This window comes from Chiloscyllium plagiosum, chromosome 15 (assembly GCF_004010195.1).
Source record: "Chiloscyllium plagiosum isolate BGI_BamShark_2017 chromosome 15, ASM401019v2, whole genome shotgun sequence".
Lineage (NCBI taxonomy): Eukaryota > Metazoa > Chordata > Chondrichthyes > Orectolobiformes > Hemiscylliidae > Chiloscyllium > Chiloscyllium plagiosum.
In genome coordinates, this window is record NC_057724.1 from 45,776,623 (window position 1) to 45,794,336 (window position 17,714).

At 39.0% G+C, this 17,714-nt stretch overlaps 1 protein-coding gene across 2 annotated transcripts in view; it reads left to right on the plus strand.

Annotated features, from left to right (window-relative positions):
* Positions 1-17,714, plus strand: part of LOC122557285 (paraspeckle component 1-like) — a 133,504-nt gene that overhangs the window by 101,752 nt on the left and 14,038 nt on the right. Inside the window, exon 11 of one of the 2 annotated variants that reach the window (XM_043704829.1) lies at positions 8,367-8,492. The exons of the other annotated variant lie outside the window; for it this stretch is intronic. Coding sequence (XP_043560764.1) covers positions 8,367-8,384 — 18 coding nt within the window. The 3' untranslated portion in view covers positions 8,385-8,492. Of the gene's footprint in view, positions 1-8,366; positions 8,493-17,714 lie in introns of those variants that run through there. 2 annotated transcript variants of the gene reach the window in all.

The window sequence follows — 17,714 nt, forward strand, 5'->3', positions numbered from 1 at the left end:
TGCCTATCTCCCTGGGTCCCACCCCCCTCTCCCCCCACCCCCTCCCCCCACCTTACTAGTTTAAATCCTCCCACGCAGTTCTTGCAAATTTCCCTGCCAGTATATTAGTCCCCTTCCAATTTAGGTGCAATCCGTCCTCCTTCTACGGTCACTTCTACCCCAAAAGACATTCCAATGATCCAAACATGTGAATCCTTCTCCGTCCCCTTCCAATTTAGGTGCAATCCGTCCTCCTTCTACGGTCACTTCTACCCCAAAAGACATTCCAATGATCCAAACATGTGAATCCTTCTCCCATACACCAGCTCCTCAGCCATGCATTTAAAACACTGGAGAAGGCGGTGTTGTGTGATTTTTAACTTTGTGCACCTCAGTCCAACACCGGCATCTCCAAATCATGTCTTCTGTTCGTGGCCACCAAACCATTTACCACCTGAATTGCTTGCTGTACTTGCTGTTAGCTGTCATGAACTTATGAACAAGGACGCCCAGATGTTATGACATGGAGTCAGACAGCCAAATGGAATCAATCTTTCGACTATCTATATTGACAATGCAGTAAAATTAAACCCTTCAAAGACCCTCAATTGACCACAGTGGTTCCTCTTCAGACTTTTTGAAAAACCATTCCAGACTCTGAATAATCTATTCAAGACACTGGGTCTGTAGTCTAAACAAAAGACATAACAATTTATTAATAGTACTTTAGCAGAGCAAAATTAAACACAGAAGTCATCTAATTGATGCCTGTGGTTTAAATCTTTGTTTTCAGTCCCACTCACGTAAAATGCAGACAGGCAAAAAAAAGAGTTGAGGAATAATTAAAAGAAAATAACAAAGTTGGGCAGATTACTGGTGGATTTTATGACTTGATATTCTACAGACATATATGATTGTTCCTTGGCTGACTTCAGTTCACTCAGGAAGTCAGTAATACTTAGTCTTTATTCTCTGAACTTCCAATAACTGATAATGGAGGTTAGGGAGGGAGTTTTCAAATCTACATGCTGTAGCATTGACAGTTAAGCGCCTTCTCACAAAAAGCACGTTCTGAATCCCAGTCCAAAACTCTTGTCCTAACTCTGTCAGTCTGACTCTGTCTACCCGTGTGGTCCCAATTACCATTCAATATCTGCCATCTGCTTGAGAATATGTTCTCTCCCAGACTTGCTTTAACCAGTTCCCAGGTGCTGACCTTGTTAATGCCAAACGTTTGCTATCTGGATATGCATACTGCTTTCTCCTGTGTTAAAGCATCTATAGAATCCTTTTGTTCAAGTTTCAATCTACAATTGATTTCAAGGCCTGACTTCACAAACAAAAAAAAACATCTTTTTTTGTCCCCTCTTTTTTTAACACAAGTTGCTGCCCATAGTCCAAAGGCCATTCTCCGCTCTCAGTTCACAGGTCCAAACCAAAATTGATAAAGAATAAAATAAAAATAATGAAAAATCAGTGAGTGTTCTAATAAAGGTCCCTTTAGATGTCAACAGTTCCAAATCTGTTGAAGTACTCTGCACCTCTGTCCCTCCTACTAATACCCTCCCACTAATCCATAGTATATCCCATCTGCCATCGTTGCTGAAAGGAAGCAGAGTATAGGGATAAATGGGTCATTTTTGGGTTGGTAAGCACAATGAGTGGAGGACCTAAGGGAATTGTGCTAGGTCCTCAGTTATCTATCAAATATATCTGTGCTTGGATGAATGGATCAAATGAATAGGAGCTAAATTTACTGATCAAACCAAGCTGGATAAAACAATAAACGGTGAAGAAGAGTTAAGAATGTCTACAAATGGATATATATTGGTAGTCAACAGTTTTATTTTCTTTGAGAAAATTTACTGCCAGTATAGTTGTTTATGCATAACCAACGAGAAGGAAATAAAGAATTGCAGTCGCAATTTTCCAGCCGATGTTGTTAATGTGAAACACCAACATGATAGCCAAAGAGAATGAAGTGAAGGAGAAATACAGAAGAATACTTTTCATCCAGCACAGGTACATATGATGGTATGTTTGTCTAAATATGACTGTATCCTTCAAGTTGTCTTCTGTACCAGTTGTTGGTGTATTGAGGGAAATAGAGGTGAGGCAAATGTGGACTTTTGGGAAAATTTTCACTCCTATGTAGTGAAAATGTAGGCACTTGGTTATCCTTGATATTCTGCTGTTTCTCGGCTTCAAGTAAGCTCCAGGTTGTGGAAACTGCTACTTTTGCATGCCCACCCACATTGGGTAGAGTTATTCCAATCGGAAGACACCTGCTGAGTAATAATGCCCCCAATAGATTGACCCTCAACTAGTAGGCCCTGCAATATAGAGTCCAACGCCAACCAAAGAGTAACTCTTGGAGGGAGGGGATTTAGGGAGATAGCCAATGCATCTTGGATATTGTGTATTTGATGCAGCCAAGCCCAACTGGATTGCTCCTGGTTGACCATATACTGAGGGCTCCATCTCCCTATCGACTTGGAGCCTTCTTCAAAATCTCCTTTCATGCCACCTCTGTCTTACCATAGAAATCAGTACCAAGAATAAATGCTTCATCCATTCTGTGCCTTTTGAATGAGCAAGAAATTTGCAAAATGGAATATAATGTGGGTAGATGTGAATTTCTCCATTTTGGCAGGAAGAATAGAAAAACGCTCTACTACTTAAATGAAATAAAACTCCCAACTCTGTGCTACAGAGAATTCTAGGTGTTCTGAATCACAAAAGATTAAAATACAGGTTCACCAAGTAATTCAGAAGATAAATGGTATGTTTGTGTTTATTGCAAGGATAATATCAGCTCAGCACCAACAGAAAATTGGAGTGGTGGGAAGGGAAATCTCTCATTCCAAGCTTTCATTTCCCTCAAGACCATTGCAAGAATGATGTTAAGCTGGAGGAGGAACCATATGCAAACCTCCAGAAGCCCTTCTCAGGATACTCCAGTAGATGGTGAGGCCTTCCACCTCCATTCTGCCCACCATCCCTAACTGGTTGAAGAGCATCCTCATGTTCTTAGGCTCTCACATATCTTCCTCATTCATCCCATAGCATCGATGCATACTCTGGTTTTCTGGGTTAGAGATTTGTACTCAATCAGCATGCTCTGTATGAACAACACTGGTATGCAACTCCAGACATGACCGGCATGGAAACTAATATAGAGAATATGTCTTTCCAACCTGAAAATGACCCATTGATCCTGATGCTCTGTTTTCTGCATGTTAACCAATTCTCAATCCATGTTGATATGTTACCACCAATGCTCTTAAACGGTTAGTACAGAAGATAGAAACTTATGTGACACCTTGCTGAATGTCGTCTTGAAATCCAAATACTCTACATTTACTGGTTCCCCTTAATAAACTCTGCTTGTTATATGAATTTATGAACTGGAACTCCTTCTTGACAAATACACTGGAATTCTGTGAGGATGTAGTTGGTAGAGTTAATGAGAGGACCTCACTTATATGAGGTTTATTTGGATGTTCAGAATGCTTTTGACAAATTCCCATTTAAGAGATTAGCATGTACAATTGGAGAATATGGGATTGGGGATAGTGCATTAAAATGGATAGAAAATTGGTTGGCAGACAAAAAAAACAAAGTAGGAATAATTTGTTTCCTCAGTGGTAGTCAGTCATTTGTGGGGTACTGCAAAGATCGGGTATTGACAATATACTCATGATTTAGATGAGGAAACAAAGAATAAAATTGCAGCTGAAAAAGGTGAGTAGGAGGGTGAGGTGTGAAGACGATATAGAGATGCTTGTGTGATTTGAACAAGCTGGGTGAGTGGGCAAATGCCTAGCAGATGTGGTATAATATGGATAAATGTGAGGTTATCCACTTTGGGAGCAAAAAGCAGGAAGATGGTTTATTAGCTGAATGGCCATGAATTCAGAGGGGAATGTACAATGAGACCTGGGTGTCTTCACACCAATTCTTTGGAAGTTAAGTGTGCAGTTGCAACAGAGGGTAAAGAAAGCAAATGGTATGCTGGCCTCCTTAGGTTTGAATGCAGAAACAGGGATGTCTTGCTGCAATTATACAGAGCCTTGGTGAGACCACACGTGGATTACTATATGCGTTTTTCTGTCTCCTTATCTGTGAAAGGATGTTGTTGCTAGAAAGGGGATACCTGGGCTGACAGTACTGATGTAAAAGGTGGGCTTGAATTGATCAGGATTATGTTTGCTGGAGTTCAGAAGAATGAGGAGGGATCACTTAAAAACGTATAAAATTCTAACAGGATGTTCAGCCAGGGTAGATGCAGGAAGGAAGACCTCTGTGATGAGGGACTCTAGAACCAAGGGATCAGAGTTTAAGGGTATAGGCAATGTGATCTAGGATTGAGATGAGGAAAAATTTCTTCATCCCGAGAGAGGTGAATTTCCTACCACAAAAAGCAGTCGAGGCAAAAACATTATGATTTCAAGAAGGATTTAAATATAACACTTGAGGCTCATGGGTTCAAAGGATGTGGGGAAGACTGGGAGTTGGACATAATGGTCATAATGAATAGAGCAGGCTTGAAGAGCCTTATTTCATAGGACCATAGGATGCCTACAGTGCAGCAGAGGCCATTTAGACCATCAGGTCTCCACCAAACTGCCGAAGAGCATCCCACCCAGACTCTTCCCCCTCTTTGTGAAGCAACATTTGGAGTACGGTGTACAGTTTGGTCTCCTTATTTGAAAGGAAAGAAGATGTCAAGGTTGAAGAGGTTGTGCCTATGCCCATTAGATTTTAGGAGGAGAGGTTAGTGGGACTTGATCAGGTGAACACTCACAAGACGATCTGCCTTTGTGGGGGAGACTGGAATTTGGGAATAAAGTTTAATGTCAAATGATTTTTTTTAACAACGAGATGAGAGATTTTTATCTCTGAGGTTTTTTAGTCTGTAGATTTCTCTGCCCCAAAAAAGCAATGGACATAGTATCCTTAAATTTATTGAAAGCTGCATTGGACACATTCCTGATAGATAGATAGATAGATAGATAAAAGAATTAAAGGTGGGGGTAGTGGTGGTGGGCAGGGTGTAAAGTGGAATTCTGGCCACATTCAGAACAGCCATGATCTTATTGAATGGCAGAACAGATTGGAACGATCGACTCATGCTCCCATATACAACCAATCTCAGGACCTACTGAAAACCAGACAAAGCAGCTTGGAGAATCTAAGGTTATTATCCCTCAGTGAGAAACTTAGAAAAGTTGTTTGTGTTAAGCATCTATATAATGGTTAAACCTATATGTATAATTTATTTTTGCTTCTGCTTAACTTGGCAGTAATCAGTTTCATTGGATATACTTTACGCAAGTTACAGTTCTTGTTTCAAAATAGTAAACATTTCTCTTTTCTTGATCACAAAGAGAAAATGCTGGAAAATCTCAGCAGGTCTGGCAGCATCTGTAAGGAGAGAAAAGAGCTGACGTTTCGAGTCTAACTGAGCCTTCGTCATAGCTTTGTTTTAGCATTGACAAAGGGTCAGTTAGACTTGAAACGTCAGCTCTTTTCTCTCCTTACAGATGCTGCCAGAGCTGCTGAGATTTTCCAGCATTTTCTCTTTTGGTTTCAGATTCCAGCATTCACAGTAATTTGTTTTTATCTAGTTTCTTGATGATCTTGGAAGGAATTCTATTCGTTCGATTTGAGGCATTCATGATTGGAACATTGAACTTCTGTCGAGCTTGGGTGGGGAAGAAAAGGAAATGTTATTTAAGGCACTTGGCCTGAAAGGGTTGACTGAAGGTTTGAAATAGCTCTACCCACCAAGAGATAAATAATTTGTTTTGAGAGGAGTCTGTCAGTTCTGCATTCTACAATCTATAATCATTTAAAATGATAACTAGATTTATTTCTTAGGAAAGAGCAATGTTTTCTCACCTATTGTTAACTTGTCTTAAGTGAATGGAACCTATCACTTCACTTTTGAGTAACGAGAAGTAAGTAGGTACCTCTTCTGCCAAACGCTTATTAGTCCATTCTTCACCACTTAAGACTAGCAAGCACCCATAGACTAGTATTACAAAAAATGTTGGTGACTGCTAATCTACCAAAGATGATCCCACCAGCAAACTGTCAATTTTATGCATCTCTTACAACAATTTTGACTTCTGTATCACCACCAGACTCCATCCTTGTCACACCTCGTTTGCTGTTGGAACCGTTCATACGTTTGTGACTTCTAAACTGGGTTTTACAGCCCATTCCTTGCCAGTCTCCTGCCTTCCACCTTTACCAAACTTTAAACTTAGAAAAAACTTTAAAAATGGGCCCATATCCTCACTAAGGCCAAGGCCTGTTCACACCTCATCCTGTGCTCTGTGACCTACATTGACTCCTAGTTAAGTGGCACCTGGGTTTTAAATTTCTCATCTTTATTTTCAAATCACACCACAATATAACATCTGCTTGTCCCTAATCTCCACCAGCTGTACAATTCTCAGATATCTGCATTCCTTCAAAACTTGCATATTCTTTATTTAGTCTTTGGTAGTGATGTCACAAATGAGGGACTTATTGTTTTTTTGAGGCAATGTGTCACTTAAATTATAAATGCTACAACTAGAGTGCACTGACCCAACCTGGATCATATTGAGTTTCTTGAGTGAGTATTTTTACAAGTTGATGGTAAATATCCCTTCATAATTCATTCTTGCGCTTCATGTGTGGGAAGCTATTTCATATAGTCTTAAAAGTGAGAGCTCATTTTAAGTATTAGCGCATAAAATTGTAATTGCACCTTCTGAATAGGATGAGATATCTACACTGATACATGTAATGTTCTACTGTAGCTAACATTTGGGGCTGTGGTTTTGGTGCACTACCCATCTCAGTTGTTAAGGAAGCAAGAGGTTAGCAATTTCCTAGATTCTAAGTTGGTCCTTAGAGGTGAAAGACAGTGTTCCATCACTGTACCAGCATGTTTTAAAACAAATTAGTTCAAAAACGATCTGAGACCCAAGATTCAAGTAAATAATATGACAAAGGAAGGTCATGCAGAGAAAGCATGAAGTAAGCGATTTTATCAGCACAAAAAATTGCATCAATGAGTTTTTTTAGCACTTTTGTGTGCTTCATCGCTATATACTGCATAAGAATTTATGTACATTAAAATTTGTCTCACTCATTTTACAATATTGTCTTATCATTAACCTAACTCGAGTCAAACATCTCAACTTCTACTAGTAAGAAACATTTCTGGTTTTTATACTGCAGTTCGAACCCAAAGCAAAATTGTACCCTGGTCTCTCCAATAACATTTTATCAACAAACTTTAATGTCAAAAATGATGATCTTGCATCAATTTTGCTTTACATAAGCCTGCACAAAACTACTTTCAACAAAAAGTTAAATAGTTTTTATCTCTACAGCTCTGTTTAGATTAGGCGCAAGTTTACTTGTGGGTGCATTCTCCAGTCGTACATGCTTGTGCACAAACACAAAGTTGGTTGTAACCAGCCCATCCCTCTGCACAGCAGTAATCTATTTGAACCTTCTCTCAACCACTGTATGTGCAATTTAGCATGACTGCGTTAGAAACAAGAAGTAAGTAGATGACCACGATAGTCATCTTGTGCAGAATGGAATAGGTGACTATGTGACTGTATTGGTTTAAAGAGGAGAGATGGCCAGGACACCAAAACAAAAGTCCTTACTCATCGAATATCTGTAGTGTTGTGAGCACATTAATTCTTCACTAACAGGTTTTTAAACTGGGATTCACAGACATAAAGGGGTCCGTATTTGAGTACTTCATTTGATTTATCTGTATGTAACAAATTAACATTGTGGATGCTACCAATTTGCACAAGTTTGAAAATCACTGATTTTAACCAACTGGAAGCATGTTCTCCCTGTGTCTTGTGGATTTTGTCAGTGTGTTCCGGTTTCACCCACAGTGCAAAGATGTACAGGTTAGGTGGATTGGCCATAATAAATTGCCGATAGTGTCCAGGGATGTGCAGGCTAGTTGGATTAGCCATGGGAGATGCAGGGTGACAGGGATTTTATGGTGGGGGCGGGAGGCGGGGGAGTGGTTTGGGTGGGAGGGTCTGTGTACTCAATGGGCTGAATGGCCGTCTTCCACACTGTAGAGTGTGTATGAATTCTAATTTCTCATGTTACAGAGCAAATAATATGGCAATCCAGACAACTGTAATTTTAAAATAACTTCACTCCTATATTGTATATCGATTCTGTTCGCTTACTCCAATTTCACTAACTGAGAATATCTTATTCTTTGTTGATCTCAAAATGGCAGCTGCAAAATCTGCACTGTTGACTGAGTATTCCTGCAGACTTTATTTTGCTCCTTAGTGGATCGTGGAATCTATTATTTAATGTCCTGTTTATCTATTTTACAGCTGATTCACTTACTCTGACTGTTCCTGAGCTGGTGACTGGGCAGTTGAGGAATTCAGTCAACATTCCTTGTACCTACCATCCATCGCCTTTGTATGTTGAGTTAGAAGTCACTTGGTATTTTAATACCTACACCATTATTATTCGAAGAGATATAAATGGTTATTATATTCCTCGTTTCAACAATCGGGACAGAATCAGTATTAAGCGTAGTCCTGGATCTGGTGATGTTTCACTTATTCTGAAAAATCTGGCATACAGTGATCGAGGAACCTATACTTGTGAAGTAAAATGGCAGACTAAACATGGATTAAATCAAACTGAAACAAGAGCAGATGTCGATTTAATTGTACGAAGAGGTAAGTTTTCTTTTGGATGTTGATTATGATTAACTACAACACGGATCAGAATAATTGCTGAAAGATTGTGATCTAGCATGCCAGAATTTGAGTTTATGGAACTGTCTTCTTTCTCCATAGATACACAGCAGTTCCCATGACATTTTCACAATGAATAATTTTACCTTTTGTAAAGCTGCATATTATTTAGGTTAAGACAAGTTTTGCAGTTTCCTTGTATCTTATTTGGAATTGCTGCAGTACAAGTTTCCCTCAATGAGTGAGTTGAAGTCAAGTCCTATGTCCTTTCAAATAAAAATAATCATATCTGCAGCTTTTTTGGACTTTGCACACTTGTTAAATTATTTGTGAAGAGTAAACAACATTCAGAAATGCATAAGTCACAAATAAAATCATTTGCAAATTGACCTCTAACATAAATTTCACTGCAAGGCAAAAGAGGGCAGTCTATATTGGGGTGCTGTCACTGATAAGTAGAATTCATTTTGTGAGCTAGAGGCAAGCAGACCTTGGCAATTAGAGGGGTGAACCCTTTGGTGGTATTATTGCCATTGGTGCCAGGGCACCCCTTTCAGAATTTAAACACTCAGGAAACTTAAGCCCTCTTTCCCCTTGCTCTTTCCTCAAAAAGGTGCTGGGAGGTTGGCTTAATGCAGTTTGCAGACACTCCACATGGCAAGGGAATGTTTAAATGCTGGCAGTCTGATCAAATATCCAATAATAGACAAATTAATTGGCTATCTACCATAGGTGACCATGCTTCTGTTGACACCATCGCAGGTGGCAGTGGGAACACATGGGGGTTCCCTCTCAAAGATTTTCACCACCATTTTATCACTGCTGCCAGTCAGTCTCAAGCTCTGAGGAAATCTTAGCCAATAACTTTTCAAAACTAGAAAATGCTAGAGATTAACAGCATTTAAGCAGAAATAGGGAACAGAAGTAGGCACAGGAAAAGAGCAAAACTAGAATCCCTATAGTGTGGAAGCAGGCTGTTTGGCCCATTGAGTCCACACTGACCCTCCAAAAAGCAACCCACCCAGACACACCCCATTTTTGTAACCCTGCATTTCCCATGGCCAATCTAACTAACCTGCACATCTTGTGGGAAGAAACCAGACAACCTAGAGGAAACCCACGCGGAATATGGGGAGAATATGCAAACTCTATGTAGACAGTTGCCTGAGGATGGAATCAAACCCAGATCCCCTGGTGCTGTGAGGCAGCAGTGCTAAACACTGAGCTACCAGAATGGGGGCAGAGGAACTAATATACCAAAAATGACTTGATTGTGGCCAACTTTAACCAGTTTGTTTTACATGATTGTATTCTCTCAAAAGACTGAATAGCTACAAGTTCAGTGACTAGGATCAACCAGTTCTGTTCAGAACTGATTTTGGAGATATACCCCCATCAGCATTCATTGTAAACCTTGGTGCTAATATTTATTTGAGGCAATAATTAACCTTGTAACTTGAGTATGTTGCACACAGTCATAAAGTTTCTTCTAGTATATTGGCCAGGTCTCTGGCGCTGTGAGGCAGCAGTGCTAGCCACCGTGCCGCCCACTCATTTATTTGAGGCAATAATTAACCTTGTAACTTGAGTATGTTGCACACAGTCATAAAGTTTCTTCTAGTATATTGGTTCCAATTACACTGCGAGTAATAATGGCAGAACACAACAGCTGATTGTTTAATGAATGAATGCAAAATATTTGTGACTTTTCTCCATGATTCATTTTCTCAGAGAGAGGGAATTATTACACTGTTGTTTTCTCGCTAAGATAGTAACAGAGTTCAATGCCAGCACATAAGTATATTAATTCACTGATAATCGCCACACTAAATTTCTACTCTCATGTGTTGGAATTACTGGTAACTTCAAATATGCCATTACAGAGTTGTGTTTTAATGCCTTGGTATTTCTGAATTAGTCTTTACATATCTTCATACTTTGGAGGTCTTATTTCATGTGAAGATAAAACTTTTCTGTAACATTTTAATTACTTTCCCCAGCTTTACCTTCAACTAGACCTCCGGCTAGTTTGTCCCCTGTGGTTACTTCTGCATGTGGTAAGATTGTTACTCTTATATTTCTGTAGGCCTGTGTATTGTGATTCTGTTTTTCAAAATTCATCATTACAATTTGTTCCTTTTAGAAAGGACAGATTAATATTATTAACTTGAAGCATAGATTTGGATGAAAAATGAAGGCAAGAGAGAGTTCTACAGCACAAGAGTTCTTGTTTGGTTTTGCAGTTCATGCATCTTGATATAAAATTAAGGATGTTAGTATTGTATAGTATTATTTTAATTCAGTAACATTTACATAACTAAATTGACAGACAAATCAGTTAAAAGTTCATCTCTGTTGGGATGGAATGTCTAAATATATCACTTGACATCTAGAGTACACTTGCAGATCAAACAGCTTCTTGAAATTACACCAGTGGGAAAAAACCTCCTGGGCGTTAGAAGTTTCTTCAATGAACAAAGGAAAGGCATGAACTTTTATACATTTGTTTTGAATCCATTCTTTGCAATTACAGATCAATCATGTTATTAATTAATTACATATGCATTCAGTCAAATATATAATGTGCCTCTGGTCAATGATGGGCAGCCTTATAGACAACCCTTGGTTGTATTCCATGATCTTCTAATATTCATCAAACCCCCTTATCTCTATCCTCGGGACTTTCACAATGCATGCTGTATGTAACTATATTCTGACTTCTGCACCTGTAGTTCGGTCCTCCCTGCTAGTAATAGGGGGCCCACCCTTATTCTGTAGTGCTGTATTGTCCATTGGGTTTATAATGGAATCCCTTTAATGCTTATTGGATTCTTTTTAGGAGGTTATATGTATAATCTTTGAATAATTCAAAATATATACTTATGGTTGTCTGGAAATATTAACCAAAGTAGATCTATTTGTGATGGATCTCAGATTTTACATCAGTTCGGTATGGAATTCTTTTATCAGCATACTCTAAGATGTCCTTATCCACCTGTCTCTGTATAAACACCTGTAGCTGTGTGCTTGCAACAGGACCCTTTGTGTGCTAACTTTATCTCGTTGCCTCGAATATATTCTGTCTACAAAGCTACAGTTGTCCTAACTTATGGCTTACTTTAATGCTACGCTGAATAAGCTATTCTAGGTCAACTCAAAACCACTTTCGGGATTTTGTGCTGTTTTCAGCCATGGCCACTCCCAACATTGACTTATCCAAAATGCCTGGGTGGTGAATCTGCAACTCATTGTGTCAAGTAGACAAAAATCTTACTGTCTCAATACAATAAATGCAGCAATTGGTACCTCAGTGTCTCAGGCCATATGACATAGGGGCAGAAGTAGGCTCTGAGTTTCTTTTGCCATTCATATGATATGATAATCCTCAACTCCAGTTTTCTGCTTTTTCTCTGTAACACCTAACTCCCTTGCTGTTTAAAAATCTATTTTAGCCTTGACTATGTTTTGTGACCTAGCCTTGACAGCCCTCTGTGATATAGAAATCCAAGATTCAGAACCTCTGCTAGTTTCACTGGCTGTCCCAGTATTTGTCCATAAATCAGTCATAAATATTAAATTTGAGATTGGATAATGTCTGTCAAAGTTATTAAGGGCTAAAGAATATAGGCTGTTCTATTAATTTAGGTCATATAGTAGTCACACTTTCACATGTGGAGCTGATTCAAGAGGAATTTTTATTTATTCACAGATGTAGGCCTAGCTGGCTGCCACGGCATTTCTCATCCATCTGAGTTGCCCTTTTGAGCTGCTTAATTCTATTTTGTGTAGATACACTTACAGTTTAAGAAGTTATTCCAGGATTTTGTTCACGTGACATTGAAGGAAAGTCCAAGTCAGGATGGACAGTGGTTTGGAGGGGAACTTTCAGGTGGATGATGTTCCTGTGTATTTACGACTTTTGTCTTTCTAAATATGTTGTCTTCAAGATGTAGATCATGATTGATTAGTTGATCACAGAAACTCTGAGTTGTTTTCACTGCTTGCCCGTGTTCTTTTGCTGCACACGTATCAAGCGTCATGATGTTGCATGAGTTCCATTTACTGAAGCCAAACGACTAGGGAAAAGCTTATGCTCTTAATACGTGCCAACTTGTTGCATTGTTTTAATTTAGCCCAAATAAAGAAGAATTTCCTTCTTATATCTGCCTTAAATATACAACATTTTATTCTGAGATTAAGCCCTTTGGCTCTAGACTTCCTCCCCAAAGGGTAACAACCTTTCTGCATCTGTCCTGTCAAGTCTCCTCAGAATCTTGTATGTTTCAATAAGGTTGCCTTGTATTATTCTAAGTTCCAATAATACAACCCCAAATCTATTGAAAGACCCTCCATTCTTGGGGTATCAGCCCAGTGAACCTTCATTAAAGTACTTCCAATGTTATTATTTCTTTACTTAGATAGGGGTCACAGTATTCCAACTGTGGTCTGACGAATGCCTTGTTTAATTTCAGCTAAACACCCCTATCTTTGTACTCTATTCCCCTTGAAGTAAAGGCCAACTTTCCATGAAGGGATTAACATTCCATTAAAGTTGATCATTTATCAAGATGAAATGACTGGTCAGTTTTGTTACAGTTTACTTGCTTTTTGTTCCATAGCTGCTTTCTCTTGTGGTAGGACCTTGAAAGGCTGGTGATTAAACTGAACAAAAATAAATTATACAAGTAGACAGCTCCAAATGATTTAAGATTCAGGCAGCAGTAAAATAACAATGTGTCATACAGCACAGAAGAAGACCCTTCAGTTCAATTCATCCATGCTGACCAAGTTTCCCAATCTAAACCAGTTCTATTTGTCTACATTTGGCCCATATCTTTCTAAACCATTCCTATGCAATGGAGATTACAAGTGGGTACTTTATAGCTTCACTAAGAGCTTCAAAATGGCAAAATTAAATTAAAGAATGTTCTGAATAAATTCCTTGTATAGCTGTTTCAGATCTATATTGCTACTTGGTTTCATCTTAGAGGTAATACCAGGCAGAGATAAGGCAGAGGTAAATAGATACTTCACCATCAAGGAAATCAAAGTGTATCAGATGTAGAATTGAAGTCAAAGACAGATCAGCCACAACCTTCCTGAATGACAGAGCAAACTTGGGCAGCTGAACTGCCAACTTCTCTGAATTCACCCATATTTGTGTCCACAATAGTTTTGAAAGACTGCTGCTTTCAGGCTTTTGTTAGATGCCATTTCAGTATCTTATGAAACTTTTTGTCACATTAATATTACTAAATCAAATGTGATACAATCTTTGCATTGTTTTGGCTTGCTTTTGAGTGTTTAAATTTGTCTTTGACTGGAACACTAAGGAGAGTGCACCCTGATTCTTTCAGAAAATAAAGATGGAGAAATGAGGAATGCCATTTGGTGTATTGTACCTTGAAAAATAATGGAGTGCACTCAGTGCCTATGCAGTTGGAGCGCTTGCACCTTCTTTGCATTCTGTCAGAAACTTTGCCAGTAAGATCTTGAAAACCATAACAGTTCACTCTTGAAAACAACACTTTCTAGAAAAATGAAAAGGAAATTAAGACAATCAATTCACCCATATTTCCTGTTCTTTAAAGTGTGTGGATGTGTATGTAATGTTTAAAGTGTGGAATTACAATACAGGACTTTTAAGCACAAAAGTAACAAACAGAACATCGAAGGGAGTGGAGAATAGGTCGATGAGCAGGGTGGTGATGAGGGAGGAGATTGGACAATTAGAGTAGAAACACACAATGGGAGCATCACTTGTGATTCCAGTTCAAGTTTCTAGTTATGGTGTGGGTGCACAATTACAACACTAATGGCACCAGTTTCCTGTGTTATTGCATTAACAGGAGATACTATTAAAGCTAATAACACTCCAGTCGTTTGTCCATCAGAGTATCCGATTAGTTTCCTTGAAGACTGTGGGGGTTTTGACTCCACTATCCTACCCAGAAATTCATTGTCAAACCTTAACTTCTCTTTATCTGCAGAAGAGATTTCCAAGTGTTCCAGATTGATTTCTTTATACCACTTATTATCTGACAAACGATGTGATTCATTCTTTTTACATCATTGTCTTGCTTGAAGAATTACCATCATATTTGAGTGGCAATCACTTGGGTGACTGATGGGCAGCAGAGGGCAGTAATAACCCACTAACTGAGAGTTCAAATTGAAATTATTTCCTTTCACTGGGAGAGAAATGCATGGCAGAAACTTTTATAGTTCGCATTTTTGTGAAGCCCTAAATTTAATGTGTGCGATCATAGTTTTATTCCTGATGCTTTTGCTTTTGTCTCTGAAAAACAAAAACATTAACACTGCATATACATTTTTTGTTCCTTTTCATAACTCAAAATGTTATGGGAGCGAGAATAGCTAGAGACAAGTCTGAGGAGTCTAGGACTAAGGGAGAAAACTGGCAATTAGAGTCTGACCTTTCAGGAATAAAACTAGAAAATATATCTTCATACGGAGGGTGGGAGACATTTTGGAATTGTAAGACAAATTATGATAAATTGGTCATAAATTTTCAACAAATCAATAAGAAATGTTTTAGGAACTGATGTGTGAAGCTACTATATTTCAGTACGAGAAACCGGCTTTTCAGCCCACCATGTCAATGTGGATTCTATGCAAGTACAGTTCAGTTAGTCTTGCTCATCTGCCTGTTCTCTGGAGTGTTATTTTTCCTCACAGTTGCTTGTCTTGATTTTTTGTCCTGCATGAACTTTTATGGGCATGCGACCGTGACCTATTTACAATATTTAAGTAACTCAAGCTGATTGGGTCCCTGGAAACAAGTTGTGACCTCAGGAATGCCTTCCCATGGCTTTGCAGTTGAAAGCAGCTGGCAACATTCTGGATATTCCAGTGGCACGGATCGCGAGGTCGATGTGCAGTGTGACTAGCAGCAGAGTGATGTCACACATTACAAGGTGAAACAATAATGATGAACGATGAACCTAGTCTATCTAAAAATAAACAAAAAATATACAACTTCCATTGGGAAGGGGAAAATGAATTTCTGTTCACAAATGTTTTTAAAAAAAGAGGGTGTGCCTTGTGTGTCACCAACTTATATTAATAAGTTAAAGGGAGAGTTTTAGGATGACAACACCGAATGCTATCCAGTAAAGTCCAGGAGAGCTTTTATTGGTACAGCACGCGTCGGACAAAGATAGTTGACCGGTTGAAAGCCAGTTTTGAAAGGTCAACAGTCATTTTTAACTCTTAACCAGCAACAAAAGGTAAGCCTGAATGATGCATTGTTTTGCATTTGTGTTTTTCTGGCAAAAGGCAAGAAACCAGGTAGTGAAATAATATAAAAAAGACAAGGTCCCTCCATGAAACAGGCAGGAAGTGCTGTTCTCTTTCACAACGATAAGGACCCTCCATACAGTAGACAGGATGTGCTGCTTTCTATAACAAAGGCAGGGACTCTCCATAACACAGGCAGGGAGTGGTGTACTCGAAAACAAAGCTAGGGACACTCCAAACCAAAGATTGTACTGTGGTACTGTCTCTCCATTTTTAAAATCTTCGAATAAAGAAATAAAAATGACAGTTCAGAGCATGTTGCTTGGTGCTTCAAGTGGCATAATGAGTGGAAAATGTGTTCAAGGATGTATTGCAGCAATTATAGTAGGACTGTGAATACTTCTCACTGCTGTTTAATGAATCATTTGGCTTCACTGACACAGCCCAGCTGATTGTTTTTGTTTTAAGGACGTAAGAGATAAGAAGATCTTCACTCCCTTTTGCCCCTCAAAGAGAAATTCAAAAAAATACATGTTTTGAGGAAATATTCCAATCGAGAAGTTGGTTCCCATTCCCAATTGATGCTGCATTAGCCATATTGGACACAAATGCAGACTTGTTGCATTTTGTGGAAATGATCCTGATTTCCCCTCTTTTATTTTCAAAGTATCACTGTACCATCCACAAGTAAGCATTGTCAAATAGTTATAAACTTTTGTCTTATGATAAATGTTATTCTTATGAAGCCTTCAGTGAATTGATCATATGCTGATATGAGGGGATGGCCAGGAGGATCTTTAGATCTGATGTCTGAAATCATCACTTTTTTTAAGATCAAGGTGTAAAGTGTGCAGTGAGCTGTCAGGCAGTATGTGGTCATTTGCCTTGAGTTCCTTACAGATATAACATTAAAACTGAATGAGCTGAACTGTGAATTGCAGGGAAAGGGCAGAGACTTAACATATGATCAGTACTGGAAATGTACTCCGATTGAAACTGGGTCTGTGGTCCTCCCAGTTAAAAAGTAAAATGCTACAATATTCCCAGGTCTAGAGAAAATACTAGCAAAAAAAAACCAAAGGCAAAAAAAAGTTCCATCCAGAAAATACTTGTGCGCGCCTGAGGGTGTTAGAGGGATTCAGCATGTGATTTTGCAAATTCTATGTGGTAGAACAAACAGTCATGGTTGTCTCAAATTGAGTCCTTCACCTTGATCAGGTGGGCCAGTGGGTCAAGGAGTGGCAGATGGAGTTTAATTTAGATAAATGTGAGATGCTGTATTTTGGAAAGGCAAATCAGGGCAACTTACAGACTTAATGGTAAGGTCCTGGGCAGTGTTGCTGAACAGAGAGATCTTGGCGTGCAGGTTCATAGTTCAAAGAAAGTGGAGTTGCAGGTAGACAGGGTAGTGAAGAAGTGTTTGGTGTGCTTTCCTTTATTGGACAGAGCATTGAGTATAGGAGTTAGGAGGTCATAGAGTCATAGAGATGTACAGCATGGAAACAGACCCTTCGGTCCAACTTGTCCATGCCGACCAGATATCCCAACCCAATCTAGACCCACCTGCCAGCACCCGGCCCATATCCCTCCTCCAAACCTTTCCTACTCCTATACCCATCCAAATGCCTCTTAAATGTTGCAATTGTACCAGTCTCCACCACATCCTCTGGCAGCCCATTCCATACACGTACCACCCTCTGCATGAAAAAGTTG